A 27948-nucleotide genomic window follows, 5' to 3' on the forward strand; every position below is an offset into this window, starting at 1 on the left:
TTCAGGTCCTCCTGACTGAAGGGCCGGTGCTCTATTCACTGAACCACTTAGTCACCCCGAGGTAAGCCATTTTTAACGACTTTTATAGTCTTAGATTAAATATAAAGGACATTTTAATAAAAAAAAATTATGCTCATTAAAAAACAGGGAAATATCAACTTAGCCTCTTTATCATTTCACTTACTGTGGCAAGGACTTTGGGCAGAATTTAGAAAAAAATTCCTGCTTTATAAATAAGGCATCTTTACAGATCTCTCATTCTAGTGCCTAAGTCACTGTGTATGCAGTAAGCTGTACACCTGGAATAACCCAGCTGTTTTTTGGCTACCAGGAAATAGTACCATTAAGTGAATTACAGACATCTCCCAATTTCTGATGGTGTTTAAAAGTTACAAGGAAAGTTAACCATAACTTTGAAATACCAGAAGGTATTTCTCCATAAAAAAGCTGTACTTTAAATGAAGATTAGCTTTCCAGGCCAGTGCAAATATGATGCTTGAAAAGTAATTTTCCACTATTTTTACAACAACGACTTAAAATGACTTTTTGAGCTCTAGCAGATGCCAGAGACATTTGTCTCTTTTACATTGTAGCTCCAGAAGTATGAGGGTATTTCCACAGCGGCAAGGGTGAGAAGTTGGAATGGTATGAGCCAGAAGAAGAAACAGGGGTGTGTATGAAGATGTTAGGGGTCTTGAGAAATCTAGAATGAGGAATAATAGATGAGGTAAGAACCCTGATACCGTGAGGAGAGGAGGAGCTAAGGACAAGATAATAACATTCACAGGACTGGGGTTTCTTTTTACCCCCAGCTTTAGGAAAGTGCTGCAACTACAGTATGGGATTTATGAAGTTTTTTTGTTCACATGTAAAGTATATATAAAAGTCAGGTATATGTAAGGTAGGGCTCCTTCTATGTGAGAAATTCTCACCTCCAGTATTCTGGAAGTCTACTATCACCAGGAGTGACAATGTATTACCTTATTTGAGTTGTACAACAGTGCTGTGGGATCAGTACCATAGACAGGTATTGTAAGCTCTGTTTTATTAATGAAGAAATTGAGTCCCAGAGAAATTAAATGGCTTTCCCATCACCATCTTGCTAGGAAGTAGCAAAAACTCTAACCACAATGCTATGTCCTGGCCATTGTTGCTATTGGGAAAGAAGTTTTAAATTCCAAATAACTTGCCATCAAAACGTTAAATCTCATCAGAAGCAATGTAACCAAGCAGAGAGAATATTGGGACTTGGGAGTCAGCAAGAGCTACATGCAAAATTCTTAACACTTACAAGCTCTGTAACTTTGGGAAAATCATGTGATCTGATTCTAGGCTGGAGGTATGAGATCCTTGACATACTGACACTACTCTCAAGTATGTGGTATGTCTGTTAAGCCACTTGGGAGAGTCATTTGTCTATTACAACATCCTGGGTTTCCTCACTTCCCTTTGCTAATTTTGTTTTTCTAACAATGGATATCTTTTGGGGGGGAAATTAACAGCAATAAAGGTAGTCATTTTACTTTAGTTTGTCTTAAAAAAAAAATCAACTTCCCAAATACAAAACGGAGAAGTGGCTGGATCTGGGTGTATACTGGACTGCATGTGCCAAATGTACCCTCCTTAATGTGATATGGTAAGCAAGGAAGTGGATGCAACCTTGGGCTGAATTCAGAGAGAAAGATTGAGTATGAGCAGAGAGTCAGGGTTCTGGTTCCATCATATCTGGAGTACTGTGCTCAGTTCTGGAAGGTACCTTTTAGGAAGGACATTTATAAGCTACAGAGAAAGGATGCCAGAATGGTGAAAGGCTTCAACATGTGGCTCTCCAAGGGAAAAGGGGATATTTAGTTTTAAGAAGACTTAAGGGAAAGACATGACATTGTTATTAACCAAACTGGATTTCTGAAAATTAGAGCTGTCCAAAGTTAATACACTCATCATTGTACATCACTGGAGATTTTTAGATGAAGCCTAGATGATTATTTGTTGGGTATGCTGAAGAATAGTCTTATTAAGATATAGGGATGGACTCTGAAGTCCCATTCAATTCTGAAATTCTTAGTCTATTTATGTATATGTAAGGTGTTCAAGATAGGGGTTGTGAACTGATACATGGCTATAGAAAAGGAAAGAAAGTTTGCCTCAGATGTCTAGACAAGTTCAAACAACGTTTAATCAAAAAAAAAAAAATCTAGAAGCCTAGAGAAAGGACTTTACCTAAGGGTAAAACTCACTTTCTAATGGAGTAATAGCCCGGGAATAAATCTGGCTCAATGTATATTAAGTTCACTCATTTCATCATCCTAGTTTGTTAAGTGAGAAGGAAATAAAAGGATTTATCAGTTCCAATTAAATGATTTTATGTGAAAAAAAAATCTCTTAAAACAGTTAAGCTTAAATTTTGAGATATTTAAAAATTAACCTCTATAGTTTATACTCATATACATAATATCTATGAAATAAGTATGCAATTCAAAGGTAAAATTGTATTATAAAAAGGATTGTCCTGAAAGAATGTTTTTCGAAATTCCTGAAACTGCATTTTTCTTTTTTTTTGCTACTAGTCTTGCTCTCACTCAGACTAGAAGTTCAGTGGTCACTTGTAGACCTGACTGCAAAACCAACAGGAAGCCTGGAAGTTTTAACTGGTTCGTTTTCCTAATCTGAGTGGTTTTGCCTATCCTTAGGTAACCTGGCAGCCTTCTGATCCTAGGGCTTAGACTGGGCTCAGGTTCAGATACTCAGTAGGTTTTAGTTCTACTGCAGCTCAGAATAACCCACATTTAAGCAAATCAACCAACATCTCTGGCAGTAAAGATTATACACATGTGTCACCAAACCTAACTGAACTCCATTTTTCTAACCATCTTAATTTTAAAAAATCTGGTAGCTATTATCTACTGACTCTCAAGACATTCTCCTTCCTTCTTTAATGCTCCTTCCACCCCACCTCCCACCCTCAATACTAGGGAGCTCCAATATAATACTCTTTCAAATAACCTCAGTTCACAGCTCCTCAATCTACTGAATCCCCATAACCTACTCCTAAACTCTACCTTAGCTACAAAAGAAGAAAGTCTTGCCAACAGCAAAATTGTTCCTTTTCCATGTTTATGAAATTCCTTTATCTGATCATAATCATTCAATCCCTACAACCCTCATTTCTAGTCTTCGTCCTCACCATAATCCCCCACTACACACCTCTCTTCCTTAATTCTATCATCCCTGTACTGCCTACACACTGTCCCTTCTCTTTCTTAAATTAAATCCTCCATACTCATGTTCCCTGCTTCCTTATCTTATCATCCAAACCCAAACCACGACCAAGGATTATTCCCACCACCTGATACCTTTGTTCTCCTTCATGTTATTAAATGAAGCTGTTAAAAGTTATGAAACTGTGCTGACTGGATCCAAGACAATTTGGGGTTACATAATTCCAACTAGGCCCGCAATGCAGCAAAGCAGTACTTTCACATCTCCCTAATCAAGTCATTTTCTCACTACTAGAGAGCTATTCCAACCTTTTCACCCTTTCTCAAGCTTCCCATGATATACCACCACACCCTTTACATTCTCAGGTGAGAACCCTGCCTCATATTCTGATGGAAAAATTGAGGCCATTCTCCAAGAATTTCTTCCCTCCTCAACTCACATCACATAAATATCTTTGCTCACTATCTACTCCCTCCCTGTCTCATATGAAGAGGTGGCCTTCTTCCTTTCCAAAGCTAAACCCTCTAACACACACAAGTGATTCTATTCCATCCTGCCATCTTCTGAAGATTTTCCCCTCTATCATCTCCACTCTTTCACTAACCTTCAATCTCTTCCTGTCTACTGGCTGCTTCCCTATTGCCTACAAACACTCTCATGTCTCTCTTATTCTTTAAGAAAAAAAATCCTTCACTTGATCTGCCCCTATACTCTAGCTGTATTTCTCCTTTTAGTGGTTAAACCCCTTAAGAAAGCCCTCTATAATCAGTGCCTCCGTTTCTCCTCTTCTCCTCTATACTCTCAACTGTCTGGCTTCAGAACTTATCATTAAAAAATTGCTCAGAAACTTCTCTCTCTAAAGTCACCAATGATTTCTTAATTGCCAAATCTAACAGACTTTTCTCAGTTCTCATCCTTTCTGACCTCTTTGCAGCCTCTGAAATTATAATCACCCTCTTCTCCTTGATACTCTCTTCTCTCTAGAATGTTATGACACTACTCTTTCCTGGTTCTCTTCCTACCTGTCTGACCACTCCTTCCCAGGCTCCTTTGCTGGATCTTCCACCAGGTCATGCCTGCTAATCGTGGGTGTCCCTGAAGGCTCTGTCTTGGGTCCTCTTCTAAATACTATCACACTTGGAGATCTCACCGCTTCACATGGATTCAATTATTATCTCTATTCAAAGAGAGTTAGTTTGTAAGTTACTTTTGGGAAATCAGAAAGCACTTTCCTCTAAAAATAATATAAAAGGTTTGTATGATAGTTCATTACCATAAATGGATCAGAAGCAAAGTAGTATGGCAAACATAATAAGTATTGCAAATTTAAGTAGAAGAGTAGATAATCTAACTAATATGCAAAATGAAGATTCTATAGCAAAATGCACTGAAAAATTCAACTTAGGATGCCAGAAAGTTATATTCTGCCTCCTCTCCAAACCAGACAGGGGTGGGATGGGACTGAATAACTCTAGATTAAGAGTAAGTCAATAAACATGCAGTAAGTACCTACTAGTGCCAGGTACTACACTAAATGAAAAGGCTAGAGAAGAAGGTAAAAGAATTCTTTCTCTTAAACTCATAATATAATGGGGGAGACAACAAATGAACAACTACGTACAAACAACATACATACAGAATAAATTGAAAATAATAATCAGGTGGCCAGGTGGCGCAGTGAGTCAGGATGACCTGGGATTGAATTCGGGCTCTCATACTTAGCACCACACCCAGAAATAACTGGCCGTAACCTTGAGCAAGTTACTTAACCCCAACTGCTTAAAAAAAAAAAAAAAGAAAAGAATCAGCAGAGGGAAGGCAATAGGAGTAAGGGGGATTGGAAAAGGATTACTGCTGAAGGAGAGTTTGGGGGTATTTTTTTTTTTTTTTGCATTTTGGAGGGGGGAAGGCAGGGCAATTGGGGTTAAGTGACTTGCCTAAGGTCACATGGCTAGTAAGTGTTAAGTGTCTGAGGTGGATTTGAACTCAGGTCCTCCTGATTCCAGGGCCAGTGCTCTATTCACTGAACCACCTAGTCACCCCATAAGGAGAGATTTTAGCTGGGCCTTGAAGGAGGCCAGGAGGCAGAGATAAAGGAGGGCATTCCAGGCATAAGAGACAGCCGGTGGGAGGTGGAATGTCTTGTTTGAGGAAAAGCAAAGAGGCCAGTAGCACTGAATTGAAAAGAGAGAGAGAGAGAGAGAAAGAGAGAGAGACAGAGACAGAGAGAGAGACAGACAGAGACAGAGAGAGAGAGAGACAGAGACAGAGAGAGAGAGAGACAGAGACAGAGAGAGAGACAGACAGAGACAGAGAGAGAGAGACTGAGTGTGTGTGTTGTGGTATAGGAAGACTAAGAGGTGGGAGGAGGGGAGGGAGGTTATGAAGAGACTTCAATATCAAACTGAGAGCTGTATGTTTGATCATGGAAGTCAGAGGGAACCAATAGAATTTGCTGATTTATTGGGATGTATTTACAGAGCGGGGTAGGTGCCATGGTCAGATCTCTTCTTCAGTAAGATCAACTTGACAGTTAAGTGGGGGAGGGATTAGAGTGGGGAAAGGCAGACTGACCGGAAGGTGTGGGTGACAAGGCCTGCACTAGGGTGCTGGCAGTGCCAGAGGGCAGAAAGGCCTGCATCTGTGACATACTATGGATACAGACACGACAGGATCTGATGACATACTAGCTATGGGAGGTGAGAGAGATGAGCAAAGGCTGACACCCAAGTTGTATGAGCCTGGGTGACTGGAAGGATAGTGGCACCTTAACAATAGCAGGGAAGTTAGGTAGAGGGAAGGGCTTGGTGGATAAGATACAGGGTTCAACTTTGGACATTCTGAGTTTCAAATGTCTGTGGGAAATCTAGTTGGAGATAATCAATAGGCAATTGGAGGTACAGAAAGAGGTTAAGCCATTAGCATAGAGATGATAATTGAGTCCAAGGGAGATGATGAGATCATTAAGTGACTTGGTACATAGGAAGAAGAGAAGAGGGCCCAGGATAGAGCCCTGTGGGATACTCCCAGCTAGCAGGCATGACCTTGATGAATATCCAGCAATTCAGATGGAGAAGAATTTTAGGAGGAGAACCTGCACTGGGGAGATAGGAAGAGAGGAGAATCAGGACAGTAGTAAAACAAAGACCTAGAGAGAGGAGGGTAATCTGTACTAACAAAGACTGCAGATAAGTCAGGAAGGATAAGGATTAAGAAAAGATCATTAGATTTGGCAATAAAGAGATCATTATTAGCTTTGGAGAAAGTAGTTTAGGTTAAATGATGAGGTTGGAAGGCAGACTGTAGAGTTAAGGAGAGAATGAGAGGAAAGGAAGCAGAGGCATCTACTGTAGACAGCTTTGAATAGAAAATATCTGCTCATTTCATCCAGATGAAGAAAAGGAACTGGATGGAGAGTGGCATTGAAATCTCTATGGGTGGCAGACCCGAGTTACTGCCTACTCACCTCCCCTACACCTCCCCCTCCAAGCCTTGCCAGATACTGATGGATTTTTCAGGTGTGCTGAAGGCCTTTCCTTTATCTCTTTTGCAGGATCAATATAATCTCTTGTCCAGTCCTTCTCTCTCCATAAATTCTCTCTCAGTGATCTCATTAGCTCTCAAGGTTTCAACTAGCCCCAGAAGCCCAGACAATGCTTTACCCTATGTAGTCACTTACCAGTATACCATAGCCTAGCTAGTGAGGATTTCTTGTCATTAACCCTGCTGATAACAACCAAAACTACACATTCAGTCCTTAGCTCTCTCCTTAGCTGCACTTCTGCATTTCCAACTGCCTGCTAGACATCATATGCACAATCCATAGGCATTTCAAAATTAGTAGATCCCACACAAAAATCCCCTAAAACCACCATCCCTCTAATTTCTTTTACATCTACGTCTTTCTATCCCTACCACAACCACTCCAAGTTCAGGGCCTTGTTACCTCTGGCCTGGCCTTCTGCAGTAACTTCCTAACTAGTTTCTCTTCCCTCACTGATTAGACTGTCCTCCAAATAGTAGTCAAATGTTCATTCTTAAAGTCTAGATCTAACCATTTTACTCCTCTGATCAAGGAGCTTCACTGACATTGCATCCTAAATAAAATATGAACTCCTCTTCAGCATTTAAAATCCTTCAAAATCTGTCCTCATCTCATCTTTCCAGACTGACAGATAACTAGATGGACTGCTCTCCATGATTTCTATACTCTAGGACACAACATAACTGTATGACCATTAAACCTTGACCTCAATTCTACTTGAAAATTATAATAAATGCCATAGTTTTGTTACTAATCAAGATCTATTCCATCCCTTTTTATAATACATATTTAGTTGTTTATATGATATCCATGGAACTATTTCTTGTTAAAGATTTACTACTTAGTAAAGTACTAGTTGTTTGAAAGTGATTTTTAAACCCTCTGTATTCAAGGATATTCTGTTTCTGCAGGTATTGTTGTTGATTCAAAGTTATGTTAGAGTGTCTTTTGAATTTGAAAAGAAAGGTTATTAAACTAAAAATGGAATGGAATATAGAACATAAATTACTATATTTACTACTAAAATAGTAAGGTTCATAGCAATTTATAAACCCATAAAGGTGTGCTTTTGTACAGAGATGATAATTCCATTTGAATTATAGGAATATAGGATGTTTTTTACATCTTAAACAAAGTATCTATTGCTGAATAAACTGTGGTGCATGGATGCAAAGGAGTATCACTGTTCAATAAGAAATGACAAAAGATACAGAAGGTGAGAAAATATTCAATATGCATATACATATATATATAATATATACATACATACACACATAATGACACAATAAGTAAGCAAAGTGAAACCAGGAAAACAATACATAAAATTATTTTGCTAATAGTGTTAAAGAAAAAAAACTAAAAGGATGCCAAATTCTGAACAACAGTAATGACTAATTACAATTGCTAGAGAATAGATCATGAAAAATTCATCCCACCTCTTAGTCAGGGAGGTGGGGATTATATAGGGTAGAGTGTAGTACAAACTGTCCGATGAAATCGATTTATAAGTTATTTTGGCTGAACTATTTCTCTTTCATAAAAGAACTCACAAGGCTGAGTTCATTATAAGGGAGAGGTAGGGGATAGGATTCAGGTGGAAATGACTTGACGTAATAACAAAAGGCATAAATACAACTTTTTAAAAGTGAGTTTAAAAATTTCTGTTTAAGCTATAACTAGTCAGCTTTAATAATGCTTGATTTAGGGGCGGCCAGGTAGCACAGCGAGTAAGAACACCGGCTCCAGTGTCGGGATGACCTGGAGATCGAATCCCGGGCTCAGACACTCAGCACCACACCCAGAAATAACTGGCCATGTAACCTTGAGCAAGTTACTTAACCCCGATTGCTTAAAAAAAAATAATGCTTTATTTGAAAACTTGAATTTGTTCCAATGCAACTGATGCATTGGGGAAGTGTCTGTCATTTTGTCCTCAAGAGATAGGGAGATCCCAGAAAGTCTGTACCACTTCACAATAACTTGGAGGATGACCTCAACAGACAGACGGGGAGAAGGGGAAAGAGGAGCCACCAGCATACCCTGGGCCTATGGGAAAAGGAGATGTCTGATTTAAACTTCTGTGTTGTGCTGGTGGTTGGGAGTTGGTGCATGATCATCTTCTTCAACCTGGGAATGAGTGGAGAGAGCTCTGCTCCAATTCTACCATTCTGGGTCCCAACAGGTAGAAGTGTGGGGGTTTTTCCAAGGGATGAAGTTCAGGGCCCACTTCCATATGCAGAAGTCTGTTCTTTTTCAGGGTAAAGCGTACCATTTGTTATATATTTTCTGGTGCAGTAAGAGCAGTGGATGGAAGAGGACTGGTTGGCACCCATTCTACAACTTTCCCATGGCTGCATCCTTACCCTGTGATCAAAAGTTCAAACTGAGAAGCAGCCTGAAGCCAAGAGTGTCACCACTATTTATGTATAATTATGTATTTCTCAACCATTTAACATGTATAAAAACTGTGCTACCATTTTCTGGAGCTTTTGGATCTTGTGTCCCTAACTCTATTTTCTCTTATAGTTTTTAAAGGTTTGTGTGTGTGTGTGTGTGTGTGTGTGTGTGTGTGTGGTTTTTAATGCTTGATTTTGCATAAAGGTGATTTTTAGGAAAGCATATGTAGAGTTATAAAATAACTGAGTGCAACTTAGCCTGCATTTCTCAAACTGTTAGCTCTGTTAACTAATCCAATTTTATACATATTATAATTATATACATACCTACCCCCCATATATATGTGTATGTATGTGTGCCCATGTATAAATACACATACACACTCTCTGCTCTCAATTTCACTTATTCACAAGGTGTGCATTTAATCAATGCAGAGAACAATTGGGGATTGGTCAAAAACATCATATGACTAAAAAATTGGCTTCTTTTTCACCTAGAACCATTTACAGAATGGGTTCATTAAGCATGTAATTAATTGACTGAATATATGTCCATTTTGGCAGAATGTGGGAAAAATAATGACTATCCCATTAGATAGTCATTTTCTTTACTATAAATACTTTTCCAGAAGTTTAAAAGAGGCAATGTACAAATCTCAGACAATGAAACAACTAAGTACAAACTTAGTATGAGAATCAAATCCTCAAACAGAGAACTATAAATGGTAATCACCACATCCAAAATCTTGTATGTTTACTTCTAGTGATATTGACATATTCTCCAACAGGTATAGATTCTATCCCTACCCAATGCCCAGAAATCCATTCAACTTTGAGATTCACTCCAGGACAGACCTATTGTAGGGCGAGTTAATTCTCCGACTCAGTCTTCTATCTCTAGCTTGTCACAGACTCCTAAGCAGTGCTTTGTTCCACAGGGACATTTTTTCCTCTCTGTTGCCATTGCAAACCACTCCCCACCTTCTATCCTTGGACTTTGAAACAGTGTTTTTTTCCATTGTACAAGATTCAAGTAATGTATATATAACACCAGCTTCAATAACCCCTCCCACATAAACTATGGAAACTGTTACTATATTTTTAAGAGAGAAGAACATCTCCGGGAAAGTAGAAGTTTAATTGTCATTTTTCCTAAGATTCTATTTCCTCTTAAAGGTACAATAATAATATTGCCTTTGTGGAAGGGCTAATAAAGTTGGTAATATATTTAAAATGCATTAGATTAAAAAATATTTTGTGGTGTTTAAGTCATTACTTAACAGTAAAAAAAAAAAAAAGCACACAAGGGAAAAAAAATTGAAGATAAGTGACCAGAGCAGTTCTCTCTCCTACACTTTGGCTCATTCTACATCCTCAGAGGATCACATGATTATACATTTAGAGCTCAAAGAATCAAGGATTTAGAGCTCAAAGCATCAAATCCAACAGACTTTTTTTTTTAAATAGAGGAAGAAACTGAAGCTCAGGGAAGTTAGATGACCTGACCAACACATGCTTAAGAGGTGGGATTGGAATCCAGGACCTCAGACTCCAGAACGAGTGTGTTTATTATTCCATGCACGTACTGCTTACTTTTCCAGGTCTCATACAATTCCTTCTTTAGTAAGATCACTGTTGCTGCTCTCAAAACTTCATCAGACTTATCTGCACTGCTGCTCCACACTCGGCCTCACCTGGATCTTCAATCACTTATAACTTAAGGCACCCCCTCACTGACTAGTTCTTCCCACCTTCTTGTCGTGTAACCCAATTTTAGTCATTGTCTCTTCTTCCCTCCAACAGACTTGGATATTATGACTATGTCTTTAAGAAGGAGTAGCATCTTGGAGAGTAACACTAACTGTCATTCTGGAGTGAGTGGGTTGTCTTGGCACAGAGAGGCCACTGAAGAACCAAGAAAAAGGAGGAAGAGAAATTCTTTCTTGAGAGATTTAGTTTATATAAGTCTGTGTTGGAAGGGTCATTGTACAGAATCTGCATTTAACTATTATTTTGTAAAGAGATATTATGAAGAAAACCACTATTCTAACTGAATCACTTTTCTGTAATTCAAGAAGTTGGTGTTTCTGAGAATAGCCCATTCTTTTTCCTGTTTCTGAAGAGTATAGAAGTGACTCTGGTGGTGAATTTTCCTCATTGTCATTCTACTGTAAACATTTATGTATTTGTATTATTTGTTACTGTATAAATTGTATGGACAATAACACTGATGTTTATACAAGCCTATGAGACAGGTGTTTGACAATGAGGGACAGACGAGCGAAAGCTTATGGAAAAAAAAAAGATTTGTCTAGTTTACTTATAAACTAGGGTGAGGGCTCAGACCCCATTCATGGGAGAGACTGTACATTTCTATCAATTTATAAGGAACTATCAAAACATTCTCTCTGCTACCTTAGAAGCCAGGAGAAGAATAAATAAGGAAACAAGTTAGTAGCAATTCATAGAGGTGAAAAGTTGGTGTGATTACTAGAGCACACACTTGACACCCACTTAGGTTAAACAAAAAGTCAATGTCCCTAAAATCTCTTATGTGGCATTTGGTGATGTATCTTTCTAGGATGTAGTCGGCTCAATAGGAGCTTAAGGGTCCTATGTTTTCCTAAGTGACTTCACCCTAGAAACACCTTCCTTTTTATCAGATGATATAAATTTCCTAATTTCTTCTAGGACTGGTAAAATAAGTACTATATCAGTCTTTTATTTTGCAGAGCCTCATTCATAGTGATAGGTCAATGTATTTAAATAGAAACAGAACATTCTTTTCTTGATATTATGATATTCGATATGCAACTTAAAAAAACTGACTTCTTTAAACTACAAATCAACTTTCATATTGACTGAAATAATATGCTACATGAAATTAAACATAGCAATAAAGCAGAAAAAAGAATGAACACTGAAGCATGAAGTGGGAAAGAATATAGGGAGTCAGGGGACCTGGGTTTGAAGCTGGTTCTGACACATTCTTTTACCATAATAAAACAATCTTTTTTAGGGCATTAAATGTTTAGAGATCAGACAACCATCTTGTATCAGAAAAACATATTAATGCATCAAGAATCAATCTGTGAGTTGATCATCAATTCAGTTGCTTTATCTTGGACAGCTGACTAAAGCTTAAAGAGATTAAACTGCTTACTCAGGACCAAAGTGGTATTAAGTGTCATAGGTGGAATCTGAACTAGGGTCTTCCTTCCTACAAGTCCAGCAGCTCAATCATAACAAGATTTCTTTTTATCTTGCTACATTATATTTAAAAATTGAGTAATGATAAAAAAATCATTGACATCTTCTATGTAAGTGGACTAAATTATGAAATATACAAAATGTTCCCACATAGATGTACTGTCTGAGAAAAAGACAAGAGTAATAAGAACAAAACTTTAAGGTGTCTACCTAGTTTAGAATTTTAGACTTAAAAAAGGCATTACAAGTCAAAGTGCATGAAAGAGAGCACAAGCTGTTTGGGCATTGAATGTTTTATGCAAAATATTCTATGACGATAACTACTAAATCTATATAGGACCATAAGACTTAGTGCTGAAAGGTATTTTTGCAATAATCTAGTCTAATCTCATCAGTCACACTGAAAAATTAAGTCATTTGTCCAAGGTCAGTGCTATCTCTAGCCCTTACCTTCTTCCTATGCTCTGGAGATTCACAAATTGCATGGCTTATAAGGATATCTTTAATGAATAAACCTACTAAAACTCAGTATTTTCCAAGTCAACTTCACTGTTTTCCCAGAATCTGCTCTTCTTTTGGATTTCAATGCCTCTATCAATGGCATCATTTACAGTCTCCCATGTTCAAAACGCTGGGGGTTCTTCTTTCTCCTTCAGAGCTAATCAGTTATCATTTCCTACGGCTTTTTACCAAGAGAAATGCCAGGGGCAAAACAGCAGTCTGTACACAATGTTTTTAGATCTGACCAAGGCCTTTGATATTGTCAGTCACGAGGGCTTATGGAGAATTATGTCAAAATTTGGTTGCCTGGAGAAGTTCATCAGTATTGTACATCAATTTTGTGTGCTTGCTTTTTTTTTTTCTTTTGCTCCCATGCTGTGTTCAGCCATGTTGTCTAATGCCTTCAAAGAGGATGAACATGGCATCAAGGTCGGCTACTGCACTGATGGTAAATTCTTCAATTTGAAAAGACTATAAGCCAAGACCAAAGTGATTTTCTGTTTGCAGGTGACTGTGCACTCAATGCTGCCTCTGAGGCTGAAATGAACAAAGTATAGATCAATTCTCTGCTGCTTGTACCAATTTTGGCCTAACAATTAACACCAAGAAAACATAAGTGTTCCATCAGCCACTACCACACCATCCATACGTGGAACCATTGAGTACAGAGAAGTTTCGAATGCTATGGATAAGTTCACTTACCTTGGTAGTGTACTTTCCAGTGATGTATACATTGATAAGAGGTTAACACAGGCATTGCCAGAGCCAGCTCAGTGTTTGGGAGACTCCAAAGGAAAGTGTGGGAGAGAAGAAGTATTAGACTGACTACCAAACTGAAGGTCTACAGAGCCATTGTGCTGACCTTATTGTTGTTATGCCTACGAAACCTGGACAGTCTACCAGCACCATGCCAGGAAACCAAATTGCTTCCATTTGAATTGTCTTAGGAAGATTCTGAAGATCACCTGGCAGATAAGATACCAGACACTGAGGTCCTTTCTTGAACTTGCCAAAAAGATTATTTTACGGAGAACTCACAGAGAGTAAGTGAGCATTCACACGGTGGTCAGAAGAACTGATACAAAGGACATTCTCAAGGTCTCTATTAAGAACTTTGGAATTGATTGTGTGACATGGGGAGACACTGGCACAGGACCACACTCAGCATGGCGTACCCTCATTGGAGGTGCTGTTCTATGAGCAAAGCAGAATTGATGCAGCTCAAAAGAAACGTGAGAAGTAAATTTAGAAAATCCACCCCAAAAGTTCATATGGACTATTTGTGCTTGATCTGTGGTAGAACATTTTGAGTTTGTATTGGTCTGATCAGTCAGTAACTTGACTGTAACACAGTGATGTCACTTTGGTCCTCTTCGAGAATGAAGGACAACAAACTTCTCAATCTCCTTCCTTACTCACTCTGCATTCCTACTGTCATTTCCCAAATACAGGTCTTCCTTATCAAACTCCAGAACAATTTATCCTAAGTGTCCTGCCCAATTCCAATCTCTTCTTGATACAATTTCTCTTTCACACTGTGGTCAGATGAATATTTCCCTATGGATAAATCTGGTGAGACTCCTCTGCTCAAAACCATTTGATAGCTTCTATTACTTATCAATTTGGGTTCAAACTCCATAGATTACTATTAAAAGCCCTACACGATCTCATACTATCCCACTTTTTCAGTCTTATACTATTCCTTTCCTCATATTCTGGTCAACTAGACTACAAGGGGTCTCCCACAGATACCTAATACTTTCCTACTACTTTCATGCCTTAGCTCAAATTTTATATGCCCTATTCTCCATGCTTTACTCTACCTGCTGGATTCTTACCCATCTTTTAAAGTCTAACTGGCAATTCTTCCATGGAGCCTTCCTGGACCTCCTAGTTGATATTAACCTTACTTCCTCCCACTCTTTGGACTTAACACAGTCCTGTTTATACCTCTCATGTATGTATGTATTAATCCTGTGCTAGAGTTGGGCTGGGTTTTTTGGTGTCATATTCCCTTATACTTGTAATTAGCTCTATGAGGACAGGAATCTTATCTAAATTTTACATCTCCCACAGGATCCAATAGATAACAATTAACAGAACTTATTTTAAATAAAGGAGAGATTGTCAAGAACAAAAAGGAACTGAGGACTTGCCAATTCTCCAGATACCATATTTTGAATGATTTCAGGATGGCTGATTGCTCTGATTTTGAGACTACAGTGAATCATTCATAGGAAATGCCTTTTTAATCAATGAACTGCCAAAAGTGTGAAGAATTTCAGAAAATCATGCTAAAGCTTTTTTTCTAACCTCTATCATTTCTAAGAAGTATCACTAAACTGTATTTGTTCTCTTGGAAGAATGGAAAGGTCATAAGAGGAAGAACTAGTGTGAAGAAATACTATATAGTAATATGCTGTTTTTTTGTATGGAATAGTAATGCTACTAATAGAATAGAAAAAATAATTGGAGTAGAAGTCAGATAACTACAATTCTTGTCCTTATTTTATACATACTGGCTATATATATATCTGAGATTTGTTTTTTTTTTTACCCTGTAAAATGTAAATGATACACACCTCCATTCTTATCTTACAGAATATTTGTTACAAATTTGTTTTGGGGAGGGGAGGGGGTGTGACTCAGGACAGGTTTCTGTTAGTTTTGGTTCTATGCTGAAACAAAATTAGACACTCCAAGTCATTCAACAGTTAACGAAAGCTTTATTAAGCTATTGCAGAAGAATATTCAGTAAGGATGGGTACTGAGTTGATATCCAATAAAAACAGAACTCCAGTTGATATTGCTGATAAAGCTCCTTTGCTTAGAGTTCTTCATGGTTATTTTATTCTTGGGTGACAGAGAAGTCATGCTGACACCCTGAGCCTTCCATTCATCTGATCCAACCAAGTCTTTAGGATGATATCAATGCTACCTTTTAAGGAAAAACTATTGCAGAGGTGCAGGAATGAAGATTTTGCTCCTAGTACATGGGGTGTATGATATGATCTCGGGTTGTTAAAACACCAGCATAACAGCAAGTTCTGCCATAGTTTACCATGTTGGAAAGACTTCAAGTACAGTCTCACCATCAGACTGTTTTCCAAGGACTAGTCTAACTAAGTATGAAGAGCCCCATCACTAGCACAAGGACCACTTGGTGACAAAGCAACCCATAAGACAAAGGTGAAGTAAATGAAGAAATTGGCCCTGAGCTATATGTACCCCAGCTTTTACCCCCAAAGTGACTGTGACAGAGTGGAAGGAAAAAGGCACACAAAGTACAGAAACAGACAAACCTCCAAACAAAACCTAACCAAGTCCTTGTATTGTCTATAAACATTTATTTGGCTGTCAGCATTTTAAATGTGAATGGAAGAAGTGGATCATATTCTGTATAGCATTTAAAAGGGAAAAAAAAATGCAGCTAAATGACAGATTGGTTGGGAGGAGCTCCCTGGAAACCAAATATGAGGTAAGGAAGAAATTGGTTTTATTGTATATCCAGAGGCCACAAGAAATGATATTTCATTTGTGAAATTAGCACCATGAACACTAAGCATTTTAAGGATTTAAGTCTATGTCAGAGAAATAGGAGGTAGAGAAATTCTAGGAAGAACTGAGGTTCAGAAACGTAGTACTGTCAACCTCCAAGGCCACCTATAAAAATCCCTTCATTTTACAGAAGAGAAAACTGAGGTTGCAGGAAGGTTAGTGACTCACATAGGCATAAAGAATGTCAGTGGCAGGGTCTGAACCCTGGTTCTCTGACTTTTAAGTCTGTACTCTTTCCTGCATTACACTGCTTCTTCCAAACTAAATTAATATTGTATTTTAATAATCAGTAACTTCAGTGTAAAAGTAAGTCTATAAAATATCATCACAGAGATGACATAGGACTGGAATTGGAAGCTTGTCAGTTCTTCTAGAAGAGCTGTGGATTATCCATAGGTGGAATACATGCTCCACTGCAATGTAAAAAGAAAAAAGGCCCCCAGGGCACTGGAAGTATGCCTGTGGAGGCTTGACAAGAGAACATGGACAAGAGTGGCACAAGATGAAAAGGCAGTGGCAAGAGTATGCACATGGGTGAGATCACAGAACCATTAAAATGTCAAAGAAAATATTATTCCTGTGAAAGAACAGGAATATCTTTCTCAATATTACATATGGAAGGAAAAACAGACATTAAGACATTTCTCAAGGTCGTACAGAATCAAACAAATTAAAAAAAAAACAACAAACAAATAAAAGTAACAGAATCAAGATTATAAATTAAGTCATCCATATGTTAGTCCACCATGTCTGACTAAATCACACTGAGCTCCAACTAGTAACAAGGTCCCATACCACTCCAGTAAGACGACCATACTATCCAAAAAGAAAGAATACCAGTTTACAAGCTAATAAGTTTGTCTTTCTTTCTCTTTTCTTTTTTCCTTCCTTTCTCTCTCTCTTTTTCACTGTGCACCCAGGGACAGCCCTCATAAAATAATAATAATAATAATGACAGCAAAGTACTACATTTTTGACTTATACTGTCTGGTTTGATAAATGTTTTCAAAAAGTCAGAGATGTCTAGTAAAGATAAATACAAAAATGTTTTCCTTATAAAACTAGACAAATGCTTAACCAAAGGGCAAATCTAAGATTCTGCAAAGGGTGTATGGAAAAGAGAATCTCTAATAAGTTTGGTCAATTCAAAGTGTAATAATTGTCAAGACAGACATTAAATGTTTATGTGGTTGGCCAGGTTTTAAATAGATTTTAATTCTACCTAAAAAACTTGAAGAATTTGTAACATGCAAAATATCATTCTTTGAAAGATGATTTTATCTTGTTTTATTGCAATTACTTTGCATATTAGTTTGTATAATTCACTAAAGTCAATTACACATTTCATAACACATGCCTACATAAAAACTCAAATGTTAACTAAGTAACAGCAGTTTCTAATTCACATTTGCCTGAGTCACCATATTACATCATCTTGGCAATATAATCTTTATACACACTCCTAGATGGAACAATGTGGAACTGCAAGGTTCTGGGCTTTCTGAATAAAAATTATGGATAGCTTTCCCCCATTCTTTAAGTAGGCAGAAGAAGAGCTGGGAGACTACACAGAAACACATAAAGATCAAGAAAAAATAAACAATGGTATTTTTCCCCAATCTCAAATGCTTATCCTGTTTTGTTTTGTTTTGTTTTGTTTTTTGAGGGAAAGCTAAAACTTACTCTCAAAACAAAGAAATTAAATTTTCCCTTTTTTCCCCTGCTACCTACTGGGGCTAATTACCTGTCACTTATATTGCTTCTAGATCATCTGTTGAGACCCATAGGTATGGCCCCTATGGTCACCATACAGTCTCATCAGTACATATTTATTCTTTCTACCCCTACCCCCAGATACGTTAAGCATTACTTCTCCTGATGATTTCCAAAACAGAAATCTGTTCAGAGAGGGGCTGAACCCAGTTGATATGACAAAGAGCCTAAAGTCAAAGTTGCAATAAACACACTGGCTATTACCAAACAGTATGACCTAGAATGATTTATGATTATACTTAATTCTTATATTTGACGTCTACTTCATAGAACTCACAGCAAATATAAGTAAAATATGCCACAAGTAACCACAAAGCTTTGACCTAAATACTTCTAAAATAATCTATTCTGTTTGAGAGCTGTTTTAATTAGAGGAAATCCACTTAAACTTCCTTGTAAATTCCAGCTAAAACTAATTCTACATTAGAGGGCCAGGCAGAAAATGTCTAAACCCCTTTCCACAGGGCAACCCTTCAAGTACTTGACAGCACCTTTTCTCTAAATTCAATTCAACAAGAATTTATTAGTATACACTACCTGCAAGGTCGCTTTTAGGAACTGATACAAAGACAAAAAACCCCAAGTAGTTCTTGCTCTTAAAATCAGATACATCATTTTACACAGGTAAGTAAATGCAACATAATTAGCTAGGAGAAACACAAAGTATTAATTTCCCTCTGAGTAAGCACCTGAAACAACTCAGGATCCTCAAAGGCAGAGATGACAGGCAAATAAATTCCAGGAAAGGGGACAAGCTATAAAAAGTGAGGGAGGTGAGATATGAAATGGAATGCTGAATACAGGAAATAGCAAGTAAGCCAGTTTGGCTAGAACACAGAATTTGTGAAGGACAGTAATGTGAAATAAATCTGGAAAGGTTAAGCTAGAGTTATACTCTGAAAGATTTGATGCCAAGCAAAATAGTTGTACTTTAACCTAGACTCAACAGGGTACCACAGAAGCAAACTGAGAAGACATTCAAACCTATGCTTTAGGAATAGCAATTTGGCAGCTATGTCAAAGGATAAATCAAATAGGATAAAAGACAGGAAGCAAGAATAATAAAAAAGTTACTGAAATTGTCCAGGTAAGAGGTGATAAGGGCCTATATACTGGGGATTGTGAGGGTAGGGGAAGAAAGGAGAAGGAAAGGCCACTGAAGGATAACTCAAAGGTCATAAATCTGGGCAGCTAAAAGGATGATGCTGTCTTCAAAGAAATAGGGAAGCTTAGAGGAGGGTCAGTACAGGGCTGAGGAGGGGAAATAATGAGTTATATTTTTGACATATTGACTTATCTGGCACTTGTCACAATGTCTGACACAAAGCGGGCACTTGATAAATATTTATTGCTTCTGAAGTGCCCACTAGATAGCCACACAGACATGTCTAGCAGATAGTGACACGGCACAGGAGCTCTGGAGAGAGATTTGGGCTGGGGACATAGATTTCACCTTCATCTTTATAGAGATAATAATGCAAAGTATGATAGCTGAAATCACTAAAGGATGGTATAAAAAGAAAAGAGGACCCAGGCCAGAATCTTGAGAGATAGCCATGTTTCAATGGACAAGAGATCTGAAACTGAGATTGGGCCAGACAAATACATAGGGAAAGAATGGTGACATGTAGGTAGAGAGAAGTATGCAGGAAGAGGGGGTGATCAACAGTGTCAAAGGCTCTGGTCCTTTTAATCAATCCTCATATGATACGTTTGGTAAAACCATTCTGGTCACTTTTTGTCCAATATCCACCGAATGGATATTGGCCTAAAATTAAAGGCTTATAGAAGTTTTCTTTTTTTCTACATATCCATTTAATTAAGTCAGAACATATTATGCTACAAAGAGTAAAGGAAGACTGATTTAATTGGTTTGTTGCCTAGGTACCTGAAAGCAAAGTTTGAACTTATCTTCTGCTTGTCTGAAGGCTCGAAGGTAAAGTAAAGCTTATTTTAAATGACCCACCCCCTTCCCCAAGAAATAATACACAAATGATTCCTATTTCACAATTCATATTTAAAAGGTCATTCTAAGATTACCCTATTTGCTGATGACATAATGGCTTCCTTAGAATATCCTAGGGAATCAGAAAAGAAACTGAAACAATAGATTCAGTGAAGTTGGAGGATACTAAAATAAAGCAAAAAATAAAAATTAACATTTCTATATGGCAAAAAGAAAATCCAGAAATCCAAAATGGAAATTTCACCTTTAAATAATCACACAACTAGCAAGCAACTGAAAACTAAGACGATGTCGATCAATTGGGAAATGGCTAATCACATTCTGGTATATGTGCTATAAGAAATGAAGAAGGGGGTAATTTCAGAAAAGTCTGGGAAGACCTATATGTCCAAACTAATGAAGAATGAGGTGAGCAAAACCAGGAAAATGATTCATACTGTAACAACACTGTAAAATGAACAACTGAGAAAGACTTGTGAACTCTTATCAACATAATGATCAAACATGACTCCAGAGTACTGATGAAAATGAATGCCACCCACCTCCTGACGGAGAGGTGATGAACTAACTATTCAGAATGATACCTACATTTTTTAATATGGCAAACTGGGGAATTTGTTTTGCTTTGTTATGTATTATTTGTTACAAGGACTTTCTTTTTTTTCCCTAGAGGCAGAAAGTGGGAGAAAATAATGCTTAAATGAAAAAAATTAATTTAATTTTAAGACCACCAAATAACCTTAAAATACATAAAATATCTAGGACTCAATCTACCAAAGCATACCCAATAGCTAGGTGGCACTGTGGATAGAGTGCCAGGCCTAGAGTCAGGAAGACTCATCTTTATGAGTTCAAAACTGACCTCAGACATTTATTAGCTGCGTGACTCTGGTTGCCTCAGTTTCCTCATCTGTAAAATGAGATGGAGAAGGAAATGGTAAACCACTCCAATATCTTTGCCAAGAAAACCTCAAATGGGTCAAAAGAGTCAGACATGACTGAAATCACCAAAAAACAAATCCTCACAAAAATCCTGTAAAAGATTATCATTTTACAAACAAGAAAATTGAGATTCACAGAAATCAATTGGGTTGTTGAAGTAAATACATCTGATAAATAGCACAGCCAGGCTTCAAATCCAGGTCTGACTCTAAACCCAGTGTTCCTTCCAATACATGATGTAAGCAAACAAGAAAAACAGTAAGTACATATGATAATTCTAACACACAATTTGCTTCATTGTGCATGCAATGAACTGGTCCTTTTTAGTCTTAAGGACAAAAAAAATTAGCACGAATATAAAATGGACATTAGGTCAATCCTTCACGTTATTTCATCTCAAGCTTGTTCATCTGCTTCTGCTCTTGAGAACTTGTCTAGCCATAGAACAAAGAGAAGCTGAAAAATACCAAGAATTCAATAAGGTATAGGACTTGAAAAGGCAGAACAGGGCTTCTGTAGCATCCTTTTCACTCATTAAATGAGGCAGAGGCCTAACCAGGCTACCCAAAGTCACAGGAAAGTTCACAGTACAGATGAAACTACAGTAGAGGCATATAAGAAAGGTAGTGGTCAAAGCATGTTCCTTTTCAAGGCAGATTGTCTTTTCCACGTCCAATTTCAAACTTGAAAAGCTACCACTGTACTTTCCATGTACCATTTTTTAAACTGTCAAAAACAGTACAGTAAAATTTCACTAAGTAACTAACATTGATTAATAAAAAAAATCCCATCCTTAAACTTCTTATATGATGGCAATCTCTTATTACATTTAAGCTTAAAAAAAAATGATCCCCTGTACTGAATAGCAGTATCAATGTTTTATTCATTTAAAAATAAAACAAAAAGGTTTCTTACCCTATCCAAAATCAAAGAAGTATTTCAATAATCTTAGAAAGAAAGTTCAAATTATTCTAGAGACAGTTTAATATTAAAATATTTTAATATTTTCCTTTTGATATGATTAATCTGTTTCTTTTTAATTACAAGGCACCCAATACTGACCCACCAGTAGCAGGGCATCTACCATGAGTTATTTTTCCTAGAATGGATCCATACTCTGGGCCAGCTGCATTTGTTACCAAAAGCAAACATTTGCAAGAATGGCGTAAAATTGGGGGGTCTGTCATTCATGGAATAATCTTTTCTCTGTGTGAAGTCAGATGGAGCAGACATGGATCAAATTTCTAAAACTAGCCTTAAGGGGCGGCTAGGTGGCGCAGTGAATAAAGCACTGGCCTTGGAATCAGGAGGACCTGAGTTTGAATTCCTTGGGGTACCATAATGTTTTATAGTCATCTAATGTGGATACATACAGTTTAAGTACATTTATCTCAGTTAAGGCTAGTTTGGTGTGGTTTTTTTTTTTTGAGGGGGGAAAGTAGGACAATTGGGGTTAAGTGATTTGGCCAAGGTCATATGGCTAGTTTTTTGTGTTAGGTGTCTGAGGCTGAATTTGAACTCCTGTCAGGAAAATAAATGCAACAACTACCATCACTTTTATTACACAATGTATATCCAAAGTCTTAGTGTAGTTTCAATATTATAAAATTCATCTTTAATACCTTAAAATTTCAATGATTTTGGGTATATCTTTTATATAAACAGAAATGGAAATAAGGAGACTTAAAAAGGATTCATTTAAGGTCCCTTAACTCTTAGGTATTTAATATTTTCCTCTTAATCCCCATTTATCATTACCCTGCCATTATTTATTCCCATTTATAATTATACTGCCATACAATGGCCCTTTAATTCTCAGTTTAAAACAATATTCCATAAAAACTTCACTGACTAATTCCAATGGGAATTGAACTCTCTAGACATGAATTTTTAAGACTATGCTCTGTATGTCTGCATCATTCAACTGGAACTTTACTTACCTACACTCCCATCGATGCCTGACACATAGTAGGCACTTAATATTTACTGTCAATAGAATACAAATTCCTCTAGGGCAAGGGCTATTTCTTCTTTGTATTCATACTCCTAGTGCCTGGAATACAGACACTTAATAAATACTTGTTAAATGAATGATCATTCCATATATTGTCTTCCTACCAACAGATGGAAAGGCAACAAGATACAGTTGACAGAGGGCTGACCTTGGAGTCTGAAAGACCTTGATTCAACTCTCTGATAGATATGAGGGGTGTGATCAAGGGCAAATCAGGGTCCCAATTCTCTAAGGTTATTATATATGTTACAGATGAGTTGTTAATCTGTCTTGGTAGATTTTCCACATTTTAGTTCTGCACACAAATGAAATGGATCATTATCTGTCTTGGCGTGTATAACACGGCTAATTCAATTCAAAATATCTGAAAGTGAAATCATCTTTCCCCTTAAAAATCCACTAACTTCTGCACCCCCTTATTTCTACCTAACTCACGAGTTGTTATGAAAAGTGTTTCAGAAAACTTAAAGTTTGATATAAATTAGTTGTTATTCTGTCAATCATTCTTCCAGTCTCAAAACATTAAAGTCAATTTTGGAGCTTGTCTAGTTCAACTTAAGCCCCCCAGTGGCTCCTTATCACCTCCAAGATCAATATAAAATCTTGTTGTTCAAAGCCTTCATTAACTTGGCTCCTCCCTTTCCAAACATCTTCTTACACTCTACATTCTTTTCCCTTTTACTCTGACATCAAATGACCCTGGCTCCCTTGCTGGTCCTTGAACAACACACTCAATTCCCAACTACTGCCACTCTAACTAAGTGTCCTTCATGCCTCGAATGCCCTCCCTCCTCACCTCAGACTCCTGGCTTTCCTGTTTTCCTGCAAGTCAGCTAAAATATCACCTTCTTCAGCAGTGGTGTCAAACTCACAGCCACAACTAGCAGAGAAACTGCCAAGTGAAGCCAGAACCAAATTAAAAATAAATAGGAAATGTTTAACTAAATAAAATGACAGCATAATGTTTATTTGTGGTTTTCTAAATCAATATGCAAACCGCAGGGATACTTTTCTATTTGAGTTTGACACTGCTGTTCTACTGCGAACCTCTTAATTCTAGTGTCTGCATTTTGCTGATTATTTCCATTGTCCCATACACAGCTTGTGCACATCCTGCATCTAACTGTTCATGGAGTTGTGCCATTCAGCTGTGAGCTCCTTGAGAGCATAAACTGTCACTTTTCTTTGTATTCTCATCTGTTAGCATAGCGCCTGTCCCATAGTAGGAATTTAATAAATGTTTACTGACTAGCAATTCTTTTGAAATTTCCCTCATGTGTATCTTCTTTTCAATTCCCACTACTTTTCCCCTGAATTAATATAAGTTTCCTAATTGATCTTCCAAGTGCTATTAACTTTCCTAACATACCATTTGGAAGATCTGCTGCTCAAAAACTTTTAATAACTCCTTAATGCCCACATGATAAACTGCCAATGCCTTACTCTAACATACAAAACTCTACAGTCTGACCTAAAAGATCCTCTATGGGAGCCCTACAATATAGCCAAACTGATGTACTTGGAGGGAGTCCTGCTTGACTATGCTTTCTCTATACCAAATTCCATCCTTATCTTGCTTTGTCGAAGTCAAACTCTTCCAGCAAAGCTCAGTTCAAACACAGCCTCTTCCCCAAGTGTCCCACCCACCTTTCCCTCGGATCTCCAACAGGACTGGTCTGCTGGATACAACTGGTGTATTAGCTTGTCTTCTAGTAAGCCCCTGGAGGTCAAAGTGTCTAAAGATGTTTTTGCATGCTTAACAAAGGACCCAAGTCATGGTAGGCCAGGGTTAATCAGACAAATGTCATACTTTTGGGTATCCCCAACTAAGGCAGGTATAGCAAAGCAGTAGCATCAGGGTTCAGTGACCTAAATGTGAAATCCAATAACTTACTAATATTGTCTTGTCTTTATCAGAGTGTACACAGATGTAAATTTAAGGATATAATTATAGGTGCTATAACCTCTTATGTATTTAAAGATGACCCTTAAAATTAAGAAAGATAAATCTGCAAACTTATTATTGTTTACTTAACCTAAAAGTAAAAGAATAAACCTCATAGGTAAAGCTTTTACCATTCCCATCATAAAACATGCAATTTATGTGCAGGTAAATCAGACTTTTAAGTAAATAAATGCCAAAAGAGCAGCTCTTAGAAAGGAAACAAAGGAAACTGGAGGTTAGATCAAACACTTCCACAATTAACTGCTTCAAAACAGCAGCAAGGAAAACAAAATCTGTGTATTTTTTAAACAGAAATTTAGATTTTTAAAATGTGCAAAATATGGATTTTTTGAGTTACAACTTAAAATATTACAAGTTAAACTCATTTTTAAAATCTGTGTAAATAAGCCCTTAGAAAAATTAGCACTGTTTAGCACTGAATAACAGCTTTATAATCACAAATTATCTACAGGTCCTGTCCTTCAACATTAAGTACAGAATTTAAAAAAAAATCATAAACTTCCAAAATAAAGCCACAAAAAAGAATAAGGAAAGTTTCCAAATTAATTAGGACTTTCAGAATCTTAAAATATTGGATTTGCAAAGGTTATCTATTAATGGTAAAGTTAAGATCTAAAAATGAATATTCACTGTTTCTTGAACATTCCCTGAGGAAATCCCTAACTGCTAATGATTCAAGGTGATTTCCTTTTGTGCTAAAGAATCTCCAGTCTAGCACCACAGTTCCAGCTTTCTTTTATATAGGTTAAATATACATCAGCCCAGGAGCGAAGAGATCCAGGTTAGCTTTATGGGATCTTTCACAAAAACAATTATTGATAACAAAGTAGTTTCTTCATCTACAAAATGACAGGTTAGCCTAAATCTCCAAGATTCTTTCCTGAACTAAGCTACAAATAAATGCTGTAACTTCAGTGTATTCTTACTATAAATTTGCCTTCCTTCATAAAATTTCCCTTCAGTTTCAGTTTTATGAAGCAAGACAATTTTATTTTCTGATCTGGTACGTTATTACACGGTTGTACTAAGTTAATATATTATCAGAATTCACTATTAGTGAAAACAGGATCCAAAGTTAATTCTTTTATTGTATCACGTACACCTTAATGTACTGCTTATTAATAAACTTGCCCTATCCTAATATTTTCATCCATTTCCTTAGAGAGTTTTAAAAAGCATTTTAAGCTTCAGTACATCATACCCGTAGCTTATTCTAAGTAGACACCCACTTTCATCGAAGTACCGTTCCTTTCACAGAAATGATTTGTTTTTTCAGGGGGAAATTTTTGCCAGAGATAAACTTGATACACCTTTGTTACTTATTTAATCAAGGCCACACAAGCAACCGAGTGTGCCCCAGCCGGTGAAAGGTATCTTTATCTTCAATTTCACCACCGGCCTGCCGGGGTCCCACCCCCAAGTATCCAGTGACTCCCCCCAGCCCCCCGCCTCTGAAGTAATACAAGACTGCGGAGAAGGACGCTGGCTGCGGCTCGGGACAGCTGCCCCCGGGCAGAGGCACCTCTCAGTTACCTGACCTGAAGGGCGACTAGGGAGGCTCTAAGGGGCAGGTCACCCTGAGCGGTATGGACGGTCTGAGTCAGTTCTGTGTCGGGAGAAGAGGAAGAGACGGGAGCTATTTTTTTTCCAAGGATGACCACACACAAATACGGAAAAGAGCCAAAGGCAGGTGTCTGTGGAAGCTGCTAGGAAAAACAGCCCTAAGCAAAAATAAAACAGGGGCCGCGGAGTGGGAAGCAGCTTCAGGTCTCCCGGACAGGCTCCTCCGCTCAGCGCACCCACTTTCCGGGCTGGGCTGGAGAATAAGGGGCGATTCACCCCAGAGTTCTTGGAAAGTGCCGGGGAAGGAGAAAGGCTCAAGGACGCCTGGACAAGTGAGGTCAACACCGGCGACGCGGGGAAGGGGCGACGCGGAGGCTGGGGAGGGGGGAGACCCCCGGGGGGCCAGCGCTGGGGGGCGGGCGGCACTTGGGGCCGGCTCGGGGCGCCGGGGTCCCCGGCCTCTCAAGGACTGGGGTGGGGGGGGGGGGGGTGTCTGCCCGGCCCCCTTTCCCAGGGCCTCCCTAGGCCCCTCCCGGGGCGGGCGCGGCGCTTACCCACGGTGGACTTGCAGGCCTCGCAGAAGGTGTCGTCGGTGAAGCGCTCCATCAGGCTGGTCTTGCCCACGCCTCGGGAGCCGATGATGATGACCTGCAGCTTGAAGTCGGCCGGCCGGGGCGGCTGCTTCCTCCGGCGGGCCTGGCCGCCCGACAGCGCCGGGGAGCCGGCGGCCGAGACGCCCCCGCTCAGGCCTCCGCCTCGCCTCTGCAGCGCGGCCCCCCGATCCATGGACACATACGGCTCCCGCTCCGCCCGCGGCCCGCTCCCCGGAGGAGGCGCCCCTCGGGCCCGGCCCCCGGCCTCCGGCCCCGCCGCCGCCGCCGCCGCCTCCTCCCGCCGCCGCCGCTGGGGCTCGGCCCCCGGCTCGTCGTTCCCCGGCTCGTCCGGCCCCGCCGCCCCGCGGGCTCCGTGCAGCAGCTGCCCCACCGGCCGGCTCCCTGAGCCCGCGTCGCCGCCGCCGCCGCCGCCGGGAGAGGAAGAAGGGAAGCAGCTATTCCGCAGCAGCGGCAGCAACATCCCGGACGAGGAGGGGCAGGAAGGGGGACGAGCCCGCGGGAGGGGCGCGGGGGGGCGGGCCTCTGAGGCGCCGGAGCCGGCGGGAGGGGCCCGGCCCAGGCGGGGAGTCGGCGAGAGCGAGCGGCCAGCGCCCCCTGGCGGCGGGAGGACCGAACCTGCGGCCGTTCGGAGAGGAAGGCGTCCTGTACTCCTCCCTCCCTCCCTCTTTCCTTTTTCCTTCCT

The 27948-nt window shown here is 39.0% G+C and overlaps 1 protein-coding gene across 1 annotated transcript in view; it reads right to left on the minus strand.

Moving 5' to 3' along the window:
* Positions 1 to 27765, minus strand: part of RAB12 (RAB12, member RAS oncogene family) — a 47256-nt gene extending 19491 nt beyond the window's left edge. The window contains exon 1 of the mRNA XM_069099663.1: positions 27207 to 27765. Coding sequence (XP_068955764.1) covers positions 27207 to 27726 — 520 coding nt within the window. The 5' untranslated portion in view covers positions 27727 to 27765. The remainder of the gene's footprint in view (positions 1 to 27206) is intronic.
* Positions 27766 to 27948: the final 183 nt, after the last annotated feature.

Source organism: Petaurus breviceps, unplaced genomic scaffold, assembly GCF_028583685.1.
Source record: "Petaurus breviceps papuanus isolate PSGF00001 unplaced genomic scaffold, PetGlider_PUasm1.0 38, whole genome shotgun sequence".
NCBI lineage: Eukaryota > Metazoa > Chordata > Mammalia > Diprotodontia > Petauridae > Petaurus > Petaurus breviceps.